At 37.0% G+C, this 24,153-nt stretch overlaps 1 protein-coding gene across 1 annotated transcript in view; it reads right to left on the bottom strand.

Annotated features, from left to right (window-relative positions):
* Window positions 1-662: 662 nt before the first annotated feature.
* The window catches only part of LOC140235903 (uncharacterized), a 33,004-nt gene continuing 9,513 nt past the window's right edge, over window positions 663-24,153 (bottom strand). Inside the window, exons 6-13 of the mRNA XM_072315894.1 lie at window positions 14,592-14,758; window positions 10,392-10,554; window positions 9,076-9,224; window positions 7,880-8,018; window positions 4,636-4,863; window positions 2,770-2,930; window positions 1,863-2,145; window positions 663-1,139 (exon numbers count right to left, since the gene is read on the bottom strand). Coding sequence (XP_072171995.1) covers window positions 1,038-1,139; window positions 1,863-2,145; window positions 2,770-2,930; window positions 4,636-4,863; window positions 7,880-8,018; window positions 9,076-9,224; window positions 10,392-10,554; window positions 14,592-14,758 — 1,392 coding nt within the window. The 3' untranslated portion in view covers window positions 663-1,037. The remainder of the gene's footprint in view (window positions 1,140-1,862; window positions 2,146-2,769; window positions 2,931-4,635; window positions 4,864-7,879; window positions 8,019-9,075; window positions 9,225-10,391; window positions 10,555-14,591; window positions 14,759-24,153) is intronic.

Here is a 24,153-nt window from a genome sequence, read left to right as displayed (position 1 = left end):
AACATGCAAATACACAGCCCACACATACACACAGACACAGACACACACACGCTCCCTTCTGCAGAAAAAAAAAATAGCTTATATAATATACAGTAATCTGTTTTATTTCCTCGGATACACAACATTTGACATTAAAATTTGAGCAAATATAATGGAACATGCAACACATAAAATACGTCACAGTGGTTTAACAATACAGACGTAGCCTACATCACAAAGAACATGGGGCCCATTCTACAATGCGCTACCACTCATTGTTAATCACCCGATGAAGACTGTAATTATATCCAACAACTTGGACGGGTGTCTACATTTAAGGAGTATGTGTTATAGGAAAAATCTACTTATTCTCAACGGGTTAACACAATTTGAATAGCTTAGAAGAGCAGAATTCACACGCTCGATTCCCGAGGTTTCAAAATTAGCAAGGAGAAGAAAAATACTTTGATTTCATACAAGCGCGGACCGTGGTAACAATTTGAATATACAGATTACTAAATCTAAATGTTGCAAAAATTCGGCCACATTTAAATGACGCCACTGGGCCCTATGTAATAGCTACAGAAGTCAGAAAAAATATATGTTTTAATTCCTTTCATACAAAAGAAACATGCTAAAGATGTGGCATACTTGTGGCTGCTAACGTTTATTCAGAGGGAAAACGAAGATATACTGAGATATATTCTTTCATTACTGGTTGCATTTTCTTGGAGTTCGACGCAGTTCATGCATTGATAATGGAATAGTTAATGCTCTTTCTACGTAAAGGGGAAATTCTTTGTTGCATTGATTTGCTGACATCCAGCTCCCACGAGAGGGAAGAATCAATCGCAAGGCACATTATCTGCCTGCACCTCTTCCGAGATTTCTCGCGCAGGACCATCCGAGGTTGTCACACCATCCCGCTGATGCATATTCATGAGTACTGTTCAACCATACAAGGTGTCATGTGACAAGCCAGTAGGTCGACGTAATAATACTAATAATAATGTGAATGATGACGTAATTTTGTCCCGCCCACAAAAACCAAGACTCGGCTAGAGCACGAACGTGTCCTCAATTCGACTGAAAGATGACGGGAGCGTGCCCTTCTTGAGTTTCGTCAGATAGATTTTCCTGTGCTGGTCTTGTTCTGACTCCTAAAGAAAAGAACATGAGGGAAAATAACAACAATTACAACACTGGTATGACAGACAAATAGACAGACATACAAATCGATCAATATTTGACGTGTGTGCCCACATCAAACACAACGTTTCAGTTTAATAAAATAAAACCAAACAAAACAGAAAACAAACAAGGGAATACAATCTCGCTAAATATATGTCGATATTCTGCAGATATCATAGTGTCACAGAATAAGTGGCAAGTGAAAAGTGACATACCTCCCTAAAAAAAAAATAAAAAAAATATATATATATATAATCAGCTGATAAAGAGAAGGATGAAATTGCGTTCTAAGATATGAGATACAAATGAAAATAATAAAAAATTGACGCCATAATGTGGAGGACATTGAGCACAACAACATAATATCAGTAACTCAATACTTCCCCCTTGAAAAAAAAAAACACACACCAAAAAAACACACAAACAAACAATAGATTGCGATAACCCCCTACTTGTTCTCAGCCGACAGTGTTTCGGTTTCCTTTCTTTGACGAATTAATCTTTCAAATAGCCCCTGATCCATCATGTTGGTCCCAATAGTTCCAAATGGAATCTCAATAGATCTTGTACAATGTCTACGTCGGTACGCGAATCGCGTAGCAAACAGTACTCATATCCACCATCTTTTTAATCAAACAAGATGGACCTTCACTAACAAAGCAGTGATAAATGACGTTATCTTTAGTACATACTTCTTCTTCTTCATCGTCATCATGATCCTCCTCCTCGTGGACCTGGGTCCTCTTCCGGTGTTTTTCCATGATTTCTCGCATCCTTTCCTTCTCTGCCAAACTTCGCCTCTTTTCTTTCAGCAGCGACGAAGTCGCGAGGTATCTGGAGAGTCCGGCTGATTCCCCGGCCGGTGATTGGTCAACCAGCCTGGTCACGTGACTGAGTCGGTTGGCGTAGGAGCGAAAGTGGCGCCACGCGGTGTCCGCGAGGAAGCGTTCAAAGAGTTCCTCGTTTGACGGGATCCTGAAGAGTGCGGGGTGAATCATTCACGTTATACTCCAAGTGGGAAATACAAAGATCAATTTCGCCTCAAAGCAGTCATTATCTTGTTTATTCCATATCCATTCGGATTTTTTTTTTTGTTCTATATGAGGTGATACAGAAAAAAAAAAACATTTGTATTGCAGTGTACATACGAGAGTAGATATTGGTTCGCCTTTCGAAAACATTCTCAGCACATATTTACCCGTTGAAGACAGGGATAATAACTCCGTCTAGGAACAGCAGACGTATCAGTTTGAGCCTTGAATTTGGCTATGCTAATAATCAGCGCCGACTATCAGAGAGAATAAGAAAAGAAAGAAAACCCTTCCAGAGTTGAACAGGAACCTTCTCCTAGTTTACAGGCACAAACCCTTGTCGGTCGCAAAGGAGCCTTTGCCCAAGCATCTCCTTCACATTCCTTACACTGAAGTTGTCCCAACAATCATGGCAAAAGAGCAGCTACAGTTCACGACCTATGGGACAGCGCCAGTGTTTTTGTTTTGTTTTGTTTTGTTTTGTTTTCTTGGCGCAGACTCTTTTAAGACCGACAAGGGTTTGTGCTTGCAAACTATAGCCCTGTCCGGTCGCTTGTGTTGTACTCACGGCATGGTGGTGTCATGTTTGAGTCTAAACTGTTCCAGGACTTCCCTTGGGGCGAGTTTTTCCACCCTCATCTTTGAAACCCTCATGAGACGACATCCCCGACTGACCAGTGTCAGGTTCTTCAACTGTTCTCGGTCTCGGAACTTGATGGGCAGGATGTCCTATAGGGAGGAAAGAGGCAAGTCCGTGGATTCAAATTGACAATACTTTGGTTTTAAACGACAGGACTATTGAATTACTATAAGTGACCAATATGGATTAATACCAGCTTTTTGTTTTACTGTTCCACACAATATACTCAAGAGTATTAAAAATACTTTAATGTTTTTGGCAATGTACTTTTTTTTCACATTTTAGCAACGTAGCCTCTGAACTTAAAATGATTTTGAAAGTAGTTTCCATTTTTAAACGTCATATTATGTTATAACATAATAATATATTCTCTTTTAGAACGTATCATTTGCACATTATTAAGACATGACAGCTCGGTATATATCTGGTGAAGAGTTTTTCATGAAATGGAAGGTTTGAACAGAAGTGACAATTTTGGAATATGAATTGGAACCTTAAAACGTTATTTAACGATCTTTAATCAAGGCAAATGAGGAAAACAACAATGTGAAACTGTCTTAGTATCTGAAAAGAAAATTATAGAATTCTGAAGTTTCAATTTTTTTGTGTGTCAGGAACATTGATTTCGTTGATAATAACGCAATACACAAATTGCATGAAGGGATGAAGGGATGTCAACTCATGAAACTGATTATCCCTTAAATAAACTGAATTATTTATAGTTCCCACAAAAGAAGTTGGAATGAATTCAGAGTCATTAATTTGAAATGGATCCCACATATATTGAAAAAGGCAACCTGATTCAAGAATATTGTAGTTGGTATACGAGCTAAACATGTTACCAGCATGGCCGGCGCAGCCGTGGGGGCTCGGGCCCCCACATTTTATGTGCACCATACAAAGGAATTCATAAGGTGTCATCACTTTGGGCCCCCAAACTTTGTTTAACCCGGAAGTACGTAAGTGGCACTAAAATAGAAATAGATAGGGATCTTGAAGTATGGCGGCGGTAAGGTTATGTTTTTTTCTCTGAAGACCTTTTGTTTTGTTTTGTTTTTTTGCTTGTGAGCTGTAGAAACCCGGAAGTGGCCGGATAGAGATGAGGTGAGGACCATTTTTTTTTTTTTTTTTTTTTTTTGCTTGTCAGCTGAATAAACCCGGAAGTGGACGGGTAGAGATGAGGGTGAGGACCTTTTTTTTATTTTTTAACTTGTCAACTGAAGAAACCCGGAAGTGGACGGGGAGATTTGAAGAGAAGAGCATTTTTTTTTTTTTTTTTTTTTTTTTGCTTGTTAGCTCATGAAACCCGGAAGTGGGCCCCCACACTTTTGAAAACACTGCGCCGGCCCTGACCAGAAACATTCTGTTAAATCATGTAAAAAAGAAAAAGAACAACTACACTATAAGTTGCAATTTCTATGCTTAGCTAATGTAGCTAAAGACGAAATACATACACATCAAGCTGGGAGGAAGTAAAATTTCTGTCTCGTTCCTTTATCCTGTCTGATGAAATGTATTTTGGCACATATTCGCACAATCGACACAAGTAGGCCCTACAGTGCGAAGTTATGAATGATGGTATGTTACTGAGTAATCGAAGGAAGGTATGCCGTCGCTGCCGTCGCTGCCGCGCCCCCTTCCCCATCACCACCATAGGAAAAAAAAAAAAAAGACATATGTGCAGCCACATTGCAGATATTGCGTTTTTCGGGCCGGGGGGGGGGGGTATACAGTGGTGTTCAATTCATGAATGAATTCGGAATTCAGGAATCGTGTGAACAGGGTCTCACATACCGTGGCATGGCCGATAGACATGAGGCCGATTCTCATGAAACATCGCCCGTTGCGAGTCCATTCGGGTACCATGAGATTTCTCAGTTCATCCGCTAATCTGGATTCGTCGAGACCGGTCAATGACAAGGTCTTGTTCTCTCCATCCCCCGCACTCCGCCGGGTCACATCCCGCCTGTGTTCCACTAAGGCTGCTGCGATGTCGCATTCCTTGAGCACGGTCACTTTACCCTGCGAAGCGGAAATATGGAAACAATCCACGTTTACCCTTAATTCATCGTTAGTCCCTTTCCTCCGGGAAATAATGAAGGTAAATGCATTCAATACGCAAGAGAACCGTTTCCCGTGGGCAGCGGGTTATAAGTAAAGCATGTTACCAAACTCTAAATACATTTTCTTCTGTTTTTTGTCGAGTGGCATATTAAAGGGAAAGTATAGTTTTGGTTGAGACCTAATTTCAGGTTTCTAAAATTTATTGGTGAGATACTGAGAAACCTCTTATGAAATATGAAAGAGCATGTCATTCTCTGAGGAATTCAACATTGTTATTTGATGAAAATTGGTTTTGAAATGGCTGAGATATCCTAAAAAGAGCGATTTTAATAAAGTGTGGGACCCACATTTTATTACGATCGCTTTGTTTTAGTTTGTTTTTGGATGTTTCAGTGATTCCAAACCAGATTTTCATCAAATATACTTTGAATTCCTCTTAAAATGGTATGCTCTGTACTATATCATAAGTGATTTCTTGGTTTCTCGCAAAAAGTTGAAAGCCCAATTCTCATCTCCCCCAATACTGTACCATCCCTTTAACTGCTTTGATATTCTTTCCGACCACCATAGATGTGTTAAAGTTTATTGTTTGAGAACAAGGTTTGATATCTCCGTAATCCACATTTACATCACGGCGGACTGTGGTAAATATCACGTCTATTTGGAGTATCCTACTCCTTGTCATATCCTTCATGTTATCTTTCATGAATTTGCTAAAAAATACTCGATTTATTTCCGTAAGATACCAATTCACTTACCTTCTGGTTCATTCCACACATTAATTCAATTGATCAATAGTAATAATTGATGAAGTACCGAATGTGAACGATATTTCTGTCGAATTAAAATAATAATGATCATAATTATCATAATATTAATAATATGTAACTCTACATCACAAAACCAACAAGAAGTCTCACACATTATTTCTATGTGAGCCCAGAAAATAGAAAGGGTGAAATGGGTCAGCCCATAAAGTCACTTGAGATTTCCTATATTCTGAAAGAGCATTTATTCTTCCTCTACATTAATCCGAAGTTCGGATCATCAAACATGTTGGAAATTACGGAACGTTAATGGCAGCATTCGATTCCCGTGTTTTTGTGCCCCCTGCCCCCCCCCCCCCCCCCAAAAAAAAAAGGGGGGGGGGAAATAGATATAGAACTAATTCGGATTTGATTTTAAGAAGGTGTAAACGTTGCTTCCTTTGTATCGGAACTGATGATAGAATCGTACTATGTATTTTGATGGGTGCGCGTTTTTGTACATGGTTGCATGTGTTTGGGTGTAGATGTTACGAATTCTGGATTGTCATCTGAAGTTAATTTCATTCGCTGGTTGCATTAATCAGGAAAGGAATTAACTTGTTGTGGCTTTAGGATCCTAATCCAACTCCATTAAGGTGATGACAAAAGAAGCACGGTTTTCTGCAGCTTTTAAACACAGCAGAGTCTAATCTGAACTTCCAGTATCTGATGATACGCGTATCTTTCCTACCTTAACTATCACCTGCGGGCATTTTGCTGAGAAGTGATACGTAACTAACACGCGCCGTCGTAGGCTTTCGAGAGAATTTGTAATTACGTTATTATCTCGTTGAGTTTCAAGGAGTAGAGTGGGTGGAGGATGGAAATTGTTGCACAGAGTTAAGGGGGTACCGCGGGTGGGAGATAACAAGCGGAATTAGCGGCTATTTTGCAGCTTACATATACATTAGATCTGTGGAGATCCATTTCCTTAAATCACATCGCAGAAAGTGAATGTTTTTCTGTTTTTTTAATGGTTTTGTTAGCATATGCTAACAAAACCATTCATGTGCTTGCATACACTCCATTTCAGGATGAATAAAGACTATCTGTAATAGTGGAATTTCTCGTGAATATGTAACAGAGCATTAAAACCCTGGCCATTGTTCAAGACGATTGTCTGGGTGTTAACCATACACTCCCACGCACACCAACTAACCCCTGTGCAAAGTTAAGGCTTGTACAGAGGGTTGAAAATAAATCAAAATCTGAACCCGAACTTAAGAATTAATTCTGAATTTAATGAAACTGAATTAATGCTTTCATTTTAAATTACCTCCACCAAAATGGTACACTATTCAGCTATTTCAGGATCAAAAGTGGCAAAGTTTTTCTTTTTTTGTAGCACCTAGTAGATACAATGTAATGTTCTCGAGTTATTGCCTAATCATTTGATTTTACGATTGTTTTGTTATTGTCTATATTTACAGGAAACACGTTAAGATTTTGGCAAAAAAAGGCATTTTACTGTATAGAACGTGATGAACTTAAGACCCTTTCATTTCATAAATTGATGAAGTGATCCCAATAGTTTGCTTGCTCTGTTTGTTGAGGTAACCAAAATTAGGAATCCCCCTCTTAATATGCATATTATCTGATTTTTTAAGTGGTTTCACGGATAATGTATAGGATATCAAATTTGGGCTATATTATCGAATTGAAGAATTCTAGCATTATAAAACATCGGGAATAGGCGTGAAGTACATTTAACGAGACTCTCATAACAGCACTTAGCAATGAAAGTGCGTCACATACACATTTCAGTGACAATTGTTTTCGCAGAATACAAGAAGGGTCAAGTGAGGATGGAAGCAAGACAAAGGAATCAATGCGGATTTATGTAACGATTGTTCTTATCAAAACGTGTTACCCGAATACAAGTGTCAGTTACTTTAAGTGCACACGTAATCTTCCACAAAGAACAGGGATTTGAAGAACAGCGATCATGTGCTGAGTTTAGTTGCCCCGTAGAACAATACGAGCTTTGGCTACATGCATCACCTTAAGTATATGCCTACTAAAAGATGAAATATAATATAAAGTATAGGAAGTATTTGAAAACCTTCTTCCAGCTACAGTATCAAAACTCAGAACTCATCAAAATAAAACTAGAATCGAACACGTATCTCTATATCGACATGCCAGCATTAACTCGAGGAAAAAAATACCTTGAGAACGACGTAACAGTATTCGGAAGATCCCGGATCAGTTTCGACGACTTTCCCAAAGTCGATCTCCTGGATCGGAGACTCGAAGCAGAGTCGGCGGAGATCGGATTCCGGCCATTGTCGGAAGAATTGCAGATCTCTGGTTAGGTTGAATATTCAGAGAATTGTGAAAACAGCGAGGACATTTTCAAACGTGAATAACTGTTATCTAACTTAATACATCGCAAGTGCATAGGAAGATACGGTGTTCAAAGAACTTCTGCAAGATGGATGGTTTTTGAGCCTCAACAATAACGAGATTATTAACATGACTCCAACTAACATTCATCATAAAGTGAAATGGTTTATGTTTCATATTGTTTTCGAAAATAGTTGAAAGTGCTTTGTGTATTCAAGTGCAAGACATGATTTGACTTTTCTGCAAATATCAATTGGGAATCATATCATTTATTTGCCATTTGGCAGAGATCAGTTAAACTTTGAAGAATATATTATTTGAGCGTATGTTTGTGTTGTTTGTTTGTTTTTTTTGGTTATATTTTGGCGAAGCCATAACTTAACATCGATCTACCTAATTGCAATCAACAAATTCATTCCTTGCGCATTCTATATCGGTAAAGCAGTATGGACTAAAACCCTTTGCATAACGAATGAGTTTAACCTGCAGCCATCTATATATCACAATTGTGTGATCTCAAGTACTGCGTGTTTACGCATGTTCGATTTTTCTAGATGAAATATATATGTTGACCTTTTTTTCACAATTTCATCTTTTATAATCTCAGTTTATAAATGCTGCTACCAATCGAGAAATGTTAGGTGGTACGAAGCTCTAATCTGATTCAAAAATATGAAAAGCGAGGTAATGTCTTTTGATTTAATTCTTTATTTTGCCATGGTGTAAGAGAAAAAAAAACTCGAGTTATTCCTGAGTACGCATTATCCGCTCAAAATCAAAGCGATTCCAACTTATTCCCCACCCCCTTATTTCTGTTAACACGTTCGGATAGATATTATGTGTCGTATTATTGTAAGTTCGGTAAATACACGTACATGGTATTATCAAACATCTTAAACCAATCTACATTTATATTGACATAATTACCTTCATCTTGTAGCTTCTTAGTTAAAAGAAGAAAAATGATATCAGCAATAAGGTGAACGCATGAAATAGGAATAATATAGTCAATACTCACGAAGCCACCTGGATCTTCTCGGCGAGTTCGTTGTCGAAGATATCGGGGCAGACTTCGAGGAATGTCTCCTTCTCGATCTCGAAGAACTCCGTGGTCTCTCGACAGATAATGGACGCGGTGCGCTTCCCGCTCCCAAGCAGAGCCAGCTCCTGGGGAGGGTGTGGAAACAATGACTTTCAAACTTTTTTGTAGAACTTTTGTAAACCTTTTTGAACATTTTTCTTCTTCCTGTTTCATCATCAGTCTAAGAAATATTGTGGTAGACAGACACATCAACACCCCATGCAGGAATATGCATGTAAGCTTCAAGAAAACAAAAACAACAAGGTCCAAACGGATATTATATCACTACCTACCCCTACCTGCCCATATTGGCAACTTTGCCTTTACACCAACAGGTACAACGAATTTGAATTAAATATATGAATTAGCAACGATTAATTTTCTCTCCGTCAAGATCGTATATAATTATTTTGAAAATGGACATAAACTCCCTTGTTGCGACGTTACGCCAATTATCAATATTGACTTCTATATAAGGGCCGTTTCATCGGGTGCTGTTCGTTATTCCGAAGGTTCGCTATTCCGAAGGTTCGTTGTTCCGAAGGGTCGTTAATCCGAAACACGCAAATTCCCTATGCCTAGAGGTTCGTTAATCCGAAAATGAAAAGGGGTTCGTTAATCCGAAAATTTGTGGCGTTATTCCGAAGGTTCGTTATTCCGAAGATCGGTTAATCCGAAAATGAAATTCGGAACAATGAACCTTCGGAATAACGAACCTTCGGAATAACGAGCTGTAACCGTTTCATCAACGGCAGCTTCATTCGCCCGAAGAAACCAATTGATAATTGGCACATTGTTAAAATAAGTGAGTTCTTACCCAACCCTCGACATCAACAAAAAGTAAAAATACATGGCAGATTATGAAACTTGATGTCCTTGTTTGTGTTTTCGGAGATGTTTACGTGCGAAGACTAGGAAACAGCAGCGAAAGAGTGTGGCATTTGGAAGGCTGCCTTAGAAGAAAGCACCCTGCTGTCAGTATATAAGGGCCGTTTCATCAACGGCAGCTTCATTCGCCCGAAGAAACCAATTGATAATTGGCACATTGTTACAATAAGTGAGTTCTTACCCCACCCTCGACATCAACAAAAAGAGAAATACATGGTAGATTATGAAACTTTATGTCTATTTTTGTATTTTCGGAGATGTCTACGTGCGAAGACTAAGAAACAGCAGCGAAAGAGTGTGGCATTTGGAAGGCTGCCTTAGAAGAAAGCACCCTGCTGTCAGTATAACTCCCTGGTGACTCTTACCCCGAAGCAGGCACCCCTTCCCAAAGTGTTGACGTTGGTCGTGGTCGTCACACCCGACGACTCGTCGATGACGTCGAGCTGGACGAACACGGAGCCGGAGAAGATGAAGTAGAAGTTGTAACCGATGTGCCCCTGCCGCACGATTACCCTTCCTTTGCCACACCTGATCAAAAACAGAAAAAAATATTAATCGTAGATATTTTTGTTTTCTAACATGAATTATCAAATCTTTCTCCTGCTGTCGCCAGAATAATTATATTGGTAAATAGCTTGCTTTGTTTCACTATGACACATTTTCTTGATGTACAGATAACGTTTTTACTTCTTTTTGTTTCACTGTTTGCACATTTTTTTTCCCGTATGTGTGTGTGTTTGTGTGTGTTGTTTGTGTGTCTTCATAGTCAGGAAACTAAAGATGAAAGGGAAAGTTCTTAAAGGGCATCTCAAGACAGAAAGATGACTAGTAAAAAGATTGAGGGATATGATTTTTCCCTCTACCTATCATAAAAAGGATATATTTTTGGGGGATAATTCTTTATTCAAATTTCGTACCATTTCATATCATAGAAACAGAAATATTCACAGAAACAAACAAAACATCATACAAAGAAAAACTGCTTTTTACACAAACATTGTATACAATAACGTCAATCTTAGACTACATAAAGACAAAATGCAGTATCACCAACCTTGTGCAAACTAATATAAAATTTACATTGTAACTCTCTAAACCAAGGAAACGAAATCCGCTTTTTTTTTTAAACACATATTCTCGCACAAGCCCGCGAAACGGGAACATAATATATAGATCATTTGCTTAAAACACATGACGGGGCATATTTCACTGTTTCCCTAAGAAAAAACAAACAAAAACAAAACAAACGTATATGATATGACGGCGATTAAAACACGTGATGTAATTGTTGATGCTGTTGTTGTTGTTGTTGTTTTTGTTTTTGCACATATGGTAAGATAAAAGGAATCTTGCATTCAGTGCCATATTCAGGGCATGCATGCAAACATTAGAACCAGAACAACAGACTGACGGCAGCTTTTACGCGACGTATCAAAATACCGGTGGCCTGGTGTCGCGAGGCTCGGTCCGTCAAATTTCTGAAAGGGCTATCTATTGGTGGCTCGATCGGGCAGCTTCAACTTGAATAATTTTCTATATTTCATTTTTTTTTTCTTATTCCGGGCCACTACATATTTTTCGGGACACCGAAATGTCAAGTTTGTGAATTTTAATGGCCCAAACAAGAAACCAGAAAAGGGAATTAGTGTCTCACTGCAAAGTAAAATATGAAAATGAATTTACTGGAACTGTCAAATTGGACCTCGATCAGACTGGGAGATAAATTTACCGGTAACAACATGTTAATCGGTATATTTCTTTTATCAATGGATAAAGTGTCTACTTAACATTTACGTCACTGTAGAGTTTCAATAATATCAAATTCATAGGGGTTTGATATGGGATACTAACATACACTCCTATACACTATAGGATCAAAGGAAAATACTACAGCAATTAAAAATGTGTAAAAATATATGTGATTAAAAACGTGTACTACAATATAATTTACGTCATGACGAGGGTGTGTGAGGCCTTTTCAGTACTCTGAGATGTTGAGAATAGGCACTCAAGGTATGACAGAGCGATGATGAGTTTTGCACATGTTAAAGATTTTTTAAGTACACAGAGCGCAGGTTTGAGTAATCATAAGGCCAGCTGGGACAAGCGGTCGACCTTAAGGAGAATAATATACTCTTGCTTGATGACATGACTTTAAGAAAAAATAAAAAAGAATCGCCGCGTTTGAACGTAGGCAGACTTAATTCCATGACAACCTCGGATGAGAGTCTCTTCAACCTATAAGATTCGGTACACTCACTAACACTCTCTCTGTTCATGATGATGGTAAAGTATCGAAGCTGCTTTTCGTCTGACTCTAGTATCTGTCTTGTTTTCCACATTCCTCATAAGGGAAGAGAGGAGGCAATCTATCCTGAGACAGAAAAAAAAAAAACCGACGGTTGAGAAAACACTTTCAAAAATAACACTTATACTGATTTTAATGGTTTCATAACCAGTCAAAATGTCGACGATAGAATGTGGGTTACCCTGTAAGAAAATGCAAAATAGTTGAAGTAAGTTGTACAGAATGATGCTATTTTCAGGCCTACCAGTTAGTAAATTAAGCCAGGAGACTCTTTGTTTGTTTATTTGTTTGCATGTTTGTGTGTGTGTGTGTGTGTGTGTGTGTGTTTAAAGATATGGATTTAAGGATCAACTCTTACTACGTGTTCAACATTCGACATTCTGTATGTAAATGACTTCCCACACTTGCAGGAATTGTTTAGATTCTTTTTTTTTTCTTTTTTTTTTCTTTTTTTTTTTTACCACAGGCTTGTCATCAGAGCAGACTTTTTAAAGAAGCTCCTAAGTACGTAATTTGAGATTCTTCACTCAAGGCTGACTATTTGTTTTGGTTTCCTTGAACAAACTTTCATCTGTATAGACAACACTTGCTCCAAACAGCTGAGTATTCTATCAAAACGATGTTTTATCTTCTTCTATTTTTCTTTTTTCTTGTTGAAAGCACCGGTCGCTGGCAGCACGTTTGATCCTTTAATTGTTTCTGCTAATCGTTTTTGATAGTCACATCACCCCCTCAAAGGCTTTCCCAGAGTACTCTTGGAAAACATTCGCGAACCCTACCCACGCTTTGGTCCGCATCCTTTATAGAACACAGCCCGACAAATTTAGACAAATTCCCTTCCGCATACAGTAGGCACGATCACTACACGACAGTCAATATGGCACCAAGGGACGACTCTGAACCGTATGAAATCGGCAGATTCATGAACCTATAAGATGATTGTTCGTAAGATGGAGCTACAAGGAGGTTTAAGAGATGGAGTCACAACAGTCTCATTGCCTTTGAAACTGCTTTGATGCCACCATTCAAAATATTTGAAGTATGTGCCAAACTGGATCTGCCTCGTCGATAGGAAGACAATTGATTCATGTCTCATTGGATAACGACGAGCCACTCTCTAAAGAAGATACGTCTTTACGATGGTAACTATTTTTCGCCATCATTATGCTTATAAAAGATGAGCGCCATAATGGTCAAGACATTGGACCTGATGGATTGATGAAATAGATAGAAAAAAAAATAGTCGATTGGACATGTCCGGATACCAATCTGGGCATTCAGCTATAAAGAACTTTACTCGATGAAAATACCACATCAGGTTCTTTTGCCGAAAAACAATCGGAGAAGTGATAAAATCCGCTTTCCATGAGGGTACAGTTTCAAACACTTTCAAAACATACAGCTCAGTTTTCCACTTTTGAATGCAAATCTGTAGAGGAAGGACTTTCGTTTTGTATACGTGCTTAACCATTGGGAGGAATCTCATTTCATGTCATGAATGAACAAGCGAAATATATCAGACATTATGTTAGAGTTCAAAATGTATCTTCATATTGCTCAGAACGATGGCGGTATCTAACTCTGCTCATCGAAGGCACAAATACACCTGTGGATGTTTCGTGCATCCTTGGAAACCTGACTTCCGTTGGAAGTCATTAGAATAAAAATCCAGCTCTTAATTCAACCTCCTTGTTCGTACCAGTATCATGTTGAGATGATAACAGAAACAACAACAAAAATAACAACAAACAAACAAACCACACCCCACGTTTTGATCTAGTGCACCAAACTCCGCCAGGGTGAGAACACACAATACTCAAGTTCACATTGATATTGAATGAGAAAAGAAGGCATAAATCAACAAAAGGTGGGGCGTTTGTTTGTCGAAAGACTGTTAAAGATCATTGAAAGAGAAGGTGAGTTGGTCGAGGATTCGCTGGTAGTTTGCAGAGGTTTCATTAAAAACCAACTTCCCTCAATAAACCACGGCAAAATTGAACTACACCACTTCAAACTTTTATTCAAGCAATGCCTACTTGAATATTTATATAATATGGGGGGGGGGGGGCGTATAAAAACCAAGTTGATCGTTGCGACCCGTGTTCTGTGAAAGACCTATGGAAATTATGTCAAATGTTTTGGACACTCAGCGGTCTCTAAGCAATCTTGTCTACGTAAATAAACACACACACACACACAAAAAGAAGAAAAATTCAGTAAAATTAAGACTTATTTAAGAATGGTAAAATTCACTTACTGGTTGTATCTGGCAGAACGACAGATCTCCATGCGCATCCTCCGCGTAAACTTTTCAAAACTGCGCATGTTCCTCATGACCCCGTAGAGGCGTACGATTTCTTCCGGGGTACGTTCCCATGGATCTTTGCACACGACACGTTTTGCCCATAGTGGGACGTGAAGGTTCTGTTAAAAAACGATAATAATGAAATAAAATAAATAAATGAAAAAATCAGAAAAAAATATAAGAAAATAATGGAATGATTCGTTAAATAGATAATCATAACATTAATATAAAGAGAAAGAATATTGATAATAAGAAAGTAAAGAACCCCCCCCAAAAAGGTTATAATATAATTGTTTTATGCGTTTCTAATCCTTGATGTTATTACTGACTCTCTCTATCTCTCCCTCTGTCTGCCTGTCTGTTTGTCTCTCTCGAGAACGGCCGTAATAAGGCAAAACAACGTAACTCAGAATATCATGTTCTGAGAAAAACGAGTTTGAAAATTCAATTGGTTCCCATTTTTCCGTCATAGGAGTAAAACACTTTTGAAGCAGCGAAGTTTCTTAGGCATTAATAAAGAATATCTCGATAAAATTTCAGTAAAATAGGACTTCCCGTTTTAGAGTAATTGCCATGTTTAGAATAGATACAGCATTTTAGCGAATCACAGCACTGTGCTGATGAGTAATTCTAGTTTATCAAAAGAGCGTATCCTTACTTACGTTGTGCGAGAATCCTCACGCGGCAACATACCAATTAGGCAAAAGAACGTATCCTGACTTACGGCGCGTAAGCATTCTCCCGCGAAGCCACTTCAGTATGCCAAAAGAACGTATCTTGACTTACAAATATCTGCGCCTAAACCCTTTCATCAATGTAATTAGGCAGAATGACGTATTCCGACTCAATGGCAACAATCTCTATCATTTATTTATTTGACAATTTTGTTAACTGGATAATAAAAGTCCCGTTATATGTGTTTGAATATATATTAAGAATAGTAAAACACAGTAGCTTGCAAAATTATCGATGCAAGAGAACATTTTCATGTTTTTTTTTTCCTGAAAACTTACCGAGTATGTGTTAAAATGTAATTAGTTGTTATCTACCGATTAACCTAAATTTTTGTTTTACTTCATTTGCATATACAGTTTATAGTTTATTGAGATGTCCATTCTTTTTTATTATCTTTAAGTGTATGTTTTTTATCCCTTGATGTAAGATTTTTCATTGGGAACATAATTATATTTGGTTTATCATTCATGTTGTTTTAACAAAAACATGGATTTGGATTGATGTCGACAACTAAAGTACGAGTTTGGGTAAAGTCTGTAAAATGGACTGTTTGAGAACTGGCAAAAAAATGAAATAAAATGGGTATTAAAAAAATTGTATAGACACCTGTATAGACACATACACTTCGTTTCAAAGACACATACACGCATTTAATGTGTTTATATTGAGACTCCTATTTTAATTTCTATCTTTTCTTTGATTTATTTAACGATTTCCATTGAGATGAAAGGATTTGAGCAGAAAGAATGATATTGTGTACTTTGTTTATCGTTATAAGTTGTTAATGTTTGGTTGATTGCATGAATTGTATCCGTAAGGTTAAAACTTCTAATGATAATATGGCTCAATTCTTTGAACAACAACAATAATAACAATGCTTTATCAGGTAATCATGAATCCAGGTTTTTATGTTTTTAGGTGTAATTGACCACTCTCACACACACACACACGCGCGCGCGCGCACACACACAACCAAGCAAGTACAAAAACACACACACAAACACACCTCAGACTTGTCAGAGTTGCAAACATTCTCTCAGTAGAATAACTTTGAGAAAGACATGACAGAAATGTAGATGCAGAGACTGATTTACATCTTCTGAAAGGTTTATAGGGAGAAATGTGTGTACATCTGTTTCTCAAAGATAACAGCATTACAAAATCATTCGATTATTTGCAAGTTTTGAGAATATGACATAGGTATCTACGCTTTCTTCTTAAAATTTAAGAGAGAGATTGATATGCCATTATGCTTTTATCACATTGAAAGCAAATCAGTAGTAACTAAACATTATCAGGATGGTTAATTAGAAATAGAAAAAAAAATGTCATTTACTTCCCGAGTAAAGTAGCTTACATACGTACCACAGTTGAGCAAAACCCTGGGAACAAAATTTTCAACAGAACATAATTGTTTTTTTTTTTTGTTTTTTTTTCTGGAGATTAGTTATACTATTACCATATCAGACCTTCGCATCAATTTTTACCGTGGAAGATCAGAACATCTACAAATTACAAATTGTAAATAGCACACATACAATTTTTAATCATTACTGTTGTTGAAGATCAAGTGTAGTAAGAAGTAAATATTTGGGTAAAGAACAATTATTAGGCAGCTTAAACGAAGGGAAAATTTGCAACAGTATTCACTTTAAACACATTTCAATGAACGTCTTATCACAACAGCGATTTGCTGTGCTGCAATTTACATCTGCGTTGTCTGAGAGCTCCCGGAGGGATTAGGCTCAAAATAAAATATGAAAATTTTGCAGGAAATAAGGTTACTGTTTCCCTGGTTTTCTGAAATAAGTTGACATGTTTCAATCGACATGATATTGATTCTGAGGGCAAGCATTTACAACAATATTTGATATGAACAAGTGATAGTTTTACCTAAAGTTGATAGTCATCATTTCAAAGGGCAATAAGCCCTCATCATATTTTTTTTTTCTCGAAATAGAACCTTTAGTTTCATATCAATATAAAAAAAAAATCTTTCTTGTGCCTTCATAACGTGAGAATAGTCATGAACACTTCACAGTTGAGTTTTACGAGTTCTTAATTCAACTGTGAAAGATTTACCTGATCCTATATAAACAATCCGAGTGTTATTATTTTTCTTCTACAGTTGACTGATCTAGTGCACAATCCACTCCATCTTTCATGAGATTCTGACGGGCGTGCACAGCTGTTCTGAAATCTGTATAGTTGATCTTTTCTCTGCTTTCGAACTGCTCGGTACACCACTGCAGGAAAATGTAAAAGAAACGGAAGAGAATAATTAACACAAAATAAGGCACTCTTTCCATAAAATACAGCTAGTGAATTTCAACTCTGCTTTAGTTATATCATGTGATTAAATTCTTCATTAGACATGGTTGTGTGTAACAAATCCTCTCTCACAGACCCCCTTCCCCTCAAAAAAAAAGCAAAGGAAATGAGAATGAGTATTTAATATCGAAATACACTCACAATATATATTATTCAACATCATACAAATACCCCTTGAGGATATACAAGGCTGTGTGTTTATTTTTGAGAGAGAGTGGTAACTATTTCGTCAGTTTTCATTTAATATTATTATTTTTTTCATTGCTAAGGAATGAACTGTGAAATGTGGTATTCTCAAATTATCAGAGAGTCATCATCATGGATTCTGCCTTCTTTAATTTTTTTCTTTTATAATTTTTCCAAAAGCCGGCTTGTGTCGCCAGTGATAATGACAAAGGTGGGATTCATTTCTTCCCCCTTCTTCTACTTTTGTTGTATAAATTAATAGGTGATTATTCAACTTGTACCTTTTATTGTACTTGATACACTGCATTCCTTTTCTGTGCTGGTCTAGGCTTGCGGTTGATGTGGACACTGAAAGGAGAGACATGCAAATATGTATTTCAACACGAATGTTAATATCATCTAAAGTAGACGATTGGGTCTGAATATTTGAACTTTCCATAGTATTTAAAACCACCTAACTTAAGAATAGATATTTGAATTCCATGAGCTTTTGCCCTCAACATTGATATGGGGAGGAGTGGAACGAATAACATGTATAGGATCTACCATGGCTACAATGCATTTTTTTTTTTTATCGAAATGAAAAAAAAAAAAAACATGTTTTAAAGAATATGTAAAGCTGACTAAAATTGCACCAAGAATACCCCCCCCCCCCAAAAAAAAAAAGAAGATAAATCAGGCTTCCATAGTTAGCAGGTACAGAGTACCATTTAATATGACTTTATTTTTTAGGCTTATTTTAAGTGGATAAATTCCTGTATGTATGAAAACACCACAATCACATTCTTCATCCTTTCAAGAAATAACAAACAAGATCTAAGACTACTTCAGTACTTGTGTTTAACCAAAGATGTAGACCAAACATTATTTGTTGTCCTTACTTTTCTTGCCAAAGTAATGATGTTAATGTCATTATTAGAACATATCGTCTTCCATCAGTTCATGTTGCCACTGAAGACTAAATGGAATTCATCAGTATCAAGCTTTATTGTCATTAGCTTGAAGTCGAGTCTACTGTTTACTATAAAGCTGTTACTTTTTTAGGCTTTTAAACGAAAACTGAATTTGAGGTAGAAGACGTCAAGTCGATGATCATAACAGTATATTAGGGTCCACTCAATTTATTTGCGCATAGGTAAATTTCTTTTGAGAGTCACTACTTCTACTAGACCACTAGTAGTACTACTACTACAAGTATCCTACATTTACATAGTCATTATTACATTAGTAGAACCACAACCACAACCACACCAATGAGCCACGTTTTGGCAAGCCCACCGAAAGGAAAGGCTGTCATACTCATAGCTCTAAGTTTGCTCTTTATTTTCATAGCTTGCTGTGTTTTTTGTTTATTTTTTTTTTACTCATCGAGTTCTTAAATCTTAGTGAAAACTATCATCGAAAGTACTGGACCCTAGTACTAGCAAAGCGTACTGTCGTCCAGTCTGTACAGCCCAATCGCCGTATTTCGCACGGCGTCTGGTCGGGCTAGATCAAACTTAGACCTGACAAAAAACCCATAAAACTTACCGGTGTTACCGCTGATTTTCTTTGTGGTAGCATTAGCTGGTCAGGAGAATATCCATTCCATGACTGCAAACAGAACAATGGGCATGACTTCATGGTTCACACTGCAGCAAAGCTTGCCTGCCAGTCAACCAGTCGGTGAAACTCTGCTTAAGCTGTTGTCGCAAGCGAGAAAGCGGCGGCACTACAATACACTCACTGCCGCGGCTGAAATGGATCTGCAGCACGTAGCCGTAGGTCCTACATATTATAGAGTTATGCAGTGTAGCGTGTGTTGTGATGGCCACGATGTTGATACGTTGTTTTGCCGTGCTGACTGTAGCGCGCATGGCCCTGATTTTACACAGCAAAGCGCTGTATGATGACATACGTTCTTTTGGCGTCGCAATTTCCTTCTTTTTTCTTGAGAAACCACCATGAAAAAACAGTGTATGTAAAGATACGTTCATTTGCCGTAACAGCGAAAATGTTTTCTTTGTCATTTCTATACGTATCTCCGGTTACGTTGTTTTGCCTAGCTGCAAACGGCAAAGTTGTGAAAAAGGTGTGTAAGATACGCTTTTTATCTCTGAAATGGTAAACATTTGAGAATTGAGACATTCACCATTAAAAAGAGCGCATTTTATTTAGGAGCCATATGCTCATAACTCAAAATGCCCAAATTTTGAGTTACGTTCCTTTGCCTTATCACGGCCGTCTCTACACACAATATATATATATATATACATATGATATCATATATATACAATATACATATAATATATATATATATATGATATCATATATATACAATATACATATATATATATATATATATATATATATATATATATATATATATGGGTGAAAACGTTGAACGATGTACAATTGGGCAAATCAGGGGTCAAAATTAAAAAAAACGTCACTCACTGATATGAATATATCTCAGTCCAATGTCATTGATATCAGCTTTCTTGGAAACCCGATTATACTGGGATATCTCCAAGAGTGTTGTTTTTATTCAAGATTAGATAGAACTGTGACATTTTGGCGAACGTCTCTGACTAAAATAAACATTGTTTTAGTGAAAATTCAAATGAAGGTAGAAAAACATTCAAATGAATATATTTTCATCTTGTTCATGCTTTTGAAGACTGTGTTAATTTGTTCCTAAAATATTGTTTACCTCCTGTGAAGTTTACAAAAGCTAATACACACGGAAGTTAAAGTAAAAGTGGAGTTTTTGTCATTTACGCAGAGATTTCTATATTCTTATCTTCACTTTCATCTCATTTGAACAAAACATATAGCAGGGGTCTCATTTGTTTAAATGTTAATATTCACTAGATACTAATAATGAATTTAGTGCATTTCGTTTGGTCAAATCCCCTTAAAAGCCCTTTACAGATGCTGAAAGTAAGCCATGTTTTGATCAGAGACGTTCAGGTTTCACTCATAGACGTTCCTCAGACATAGACAATAAAAACGATGTCTTTTGATCCATAATTACGAGGTTTGTGAATAAACAACATTATTCTTTTATTAAACACATGTTTATCTTTTGTGAACAATTCAGAATGGTAATTTCAATTTGAATTATTTTTCATAATAACCGATTGTAACTACAAACCTCCAAATTGTAAGAGGAATTTCGATTTCTACACCAAAAATCAACAACAAACCTGTCCTTGTTATATCATTCATATCTTACAACACTTTTGAATGACACATAAATAGAAATTACATGAAATACTTGCAATTTTGACTACCTTACCTAAATTATTTGTTTATATCAGAGACATTTGCTTTTCCATCAGGGACGTTTCGGCTGTAAGTTATCACTAGAATTAAACACTAAACTCCCTATTTCAAAAGATGCTCGTAACTCAACATTCCACATTCATTGAAAATCATTTACCGAGGCATATGTCAAGAATTGTTTTTGTTTATGATGACCACTACTTTGTATTTCACCTTCCGGTGTATGCGAAGGTGTGTCCACATGCTATCAGTATTGTATAATGTTTTCTTTCAAATGTAGTCCAAATCTATAACAAAGGTAAACACGAATTTACTAATACTATTTTAATTTGACCACTATACCTCAAATATGATTGTATGTGTATGTCAGGCCAGTTCGGATTTTTATTAGGGACCGTACCTGGGCCACTGTTATGATGTCGTCTCAGAAAGCTGTAATTAACCTATACTCATCCTAGAGGCATCAAATTCCGCTCTGCTTTTTTGTATTCTATGGCAGATATAAATTGTAAACGCCAAACTCAAAAGAATATCAACGGTGTGGTACAGCAAACGTTTGACCGAAAATGAACTGAAAACCTCTTTCAAGAGGTTGACAATGATAACATTACAATATCACATTTTACCTGTAACATCGGTAGGGGATTACCAATCCTTCTTTCTACTCGAAGGCGATACATAAGTATAGTGTTGTAGAGGAAACTAAGTAAAGGGACATTCTTAATAGACATTTTCTTGTTTCATCATAGATTTTAGTATTTTTCCTTTTCTCATGTATTTGGCTTACAAACCTCAAAAATAATACCACTAGAACATCTCACCTTACTTCTAAGAGAAAAGGAGTCATTACAGGGGAAATTCAGCTCAAATATGAGCTAGCTGCTGATAAGAAAGAATAAAATCTTACGGGCTCAAGAAAAAAAAAATAATGAAGTTATGACGTTTTGAAGTTTCGCTAATTTTTCAGGAAACAGTTTTTGAACGCTCATTATGAATATGCTAATGGCAAATTGAGCTTGTCATTCCCTCACAACTTGCCATAATGTTTGCACATAAACATTTTGAAATTTTCAGTTTTTCATTCAAACATAATTATGCCCGAGGCTTTAATCCGGGTACTATTCTGAAGGTAATCAACCAGGAATAGCATCATGTTTCAGATTTCAAAGACAGAAAAATTGAATGTTCGTTATTTTTTTGTACACGATCAATGGAAAATTGTGAGGGTATGACATGGTTAGCTCACTCACTTGCATATTCTTATCAACTGTACGAGAACTTGTTTGCAGAAATTAGCAAAACTTCAAAAAGGCAGTTAATTAAGGGTGCAATTAAGCACAATTAAGGGTGGAAGTATGCACCGCAGGTGTGCTGCTATTGTTACAAATTAGGTGCAAATTTTAACATTTATTTCTTAGCGTGTAAGCCTCAGATTTTACAGCCTCAAAAGCAAACGTAGTGATGTGCATTAAAAACAGAGTCCGCATTATAACATTGAATTGTATTTCCCCTCCACTTGGTATTCCATGTCCTCAATCAGTGCATGGTACCGACTGCGTCGCTTGCTATACCTGAAACAGGGGTTGGGATAGTCATTATTTTGTAAACAGATGGCACCTCCAAAATGTCCGTCCGGTCTTGCCAGTACCACGGCCGTTGTCCTGTTGTCTGGAACTTGTAGGCTCCATGAACATGACTGAGCCTAAAGATCCTGAGCAGGACGAAATTCTAATATTCGGAGCATTTAAAATCCATCCGGTCTTCCCATCTTGCTGGAAGAAAAAAAGATAGAGTTGAAATGATATTAAAATAAATTTATCATGCACTGGAAGAACAATGTGCGCACAAATGAACGTCTCTGATCAAAATTATAAAATCAACATTGTTTATAGATTGCGTAAATTACCAAGAACGATGTATGTAAACGAGGGCCATATACTGTGGAATAATGAAAGATCTACTCCTTATTGTAGTAGTTGAAAATGTGTAAAACGTTCAATGTCACGTCTCTGACGTAAACATCTTTGCTTATCAGTACTTAATGGGTTTGATTTTTACAAGATATTGGCATTATATTTGGATTGAGGAACCAATGTGCTACAAACATAGGCACCAATTCGGCGTGATGGGTCATTGATATTGGTTTGAGAGCAGATCCTATTTGTTCAGAGAACGTCTCTGACCTAAACCTATTTTTCTTACATTTCTGCCTCTCTCACAAAAAATACGTAAACTAAAGTGACTACTACATATTAATCATAGACTATTGACCTATTACTAGTCATAAAACATACTTTCTGTCCTGGCAATGTGTTTACACTTGCTTAATCAACAGAAAATTTTAAATTTGAAACTCTTTTACATATTTTCAACATCTTTCAGGAAGCTTCATTTTTCTTAATATTACAACACGCCCGTGTGGTTCTACTTGTTCCTATTATACTAACTGAGCCCATCCAGACATAAATGTACATTAATGTTCTCATAATTTGTATACTGGATGTCTTTATTTCATGAAACAGTAATTTTCAGAGACGTTTTTCATTTTGCTCAGAGACGTGCGGTCTTTGATTTTCGTGCAGATTCTTACATATTTACTGTCTATCCTTTTTTAATTTACCTCTAATCCAAAGATTACAATACATAATTTCACAAATGATACTGATTGGCAAATCTACGGAATAATAATTCTAATAAATCGGCACAAACACCAGGAAAGTTTTTGTTATTACTTACATTTTCAAGATTTGTGGGCATATCTGTCGTTGAACTGTGCTGACTCGATTCCAGGATGGCTCGTCAGTGCGTAAAATAAGCTCGCAAATAAAGTATCATGCAGTGCGAAAGTGTCAGATGAGGGAATATCCCTTCAGAGACTTTCAATCAGGGACATTCGTTTTGATCAGAGACATTCACCAATTCGGGTTTTCAACCAGAACTCACTTTTGTGGACAGTATGCTACTACAGTTGCCAATCATCATAGTCGCCTGGCTC

The sequence above is a fragment of the Diadema setosum genome, chromosome 12 (genome assembly GCF_964275005.1).
Source record: "Diadema setosum chromosome 12, eeDiaSeto1, whole genome shotgun sequence".
Lineage (NCBI taxonomy): Eukaryota > Metazoa > Echinodermata > Echinoidea > Diadematoida > Diadematidae > Diadema > Diadema setosum.
This window is presented reverse-complemented; position numbering and strand designations above follow the sequence as displayed.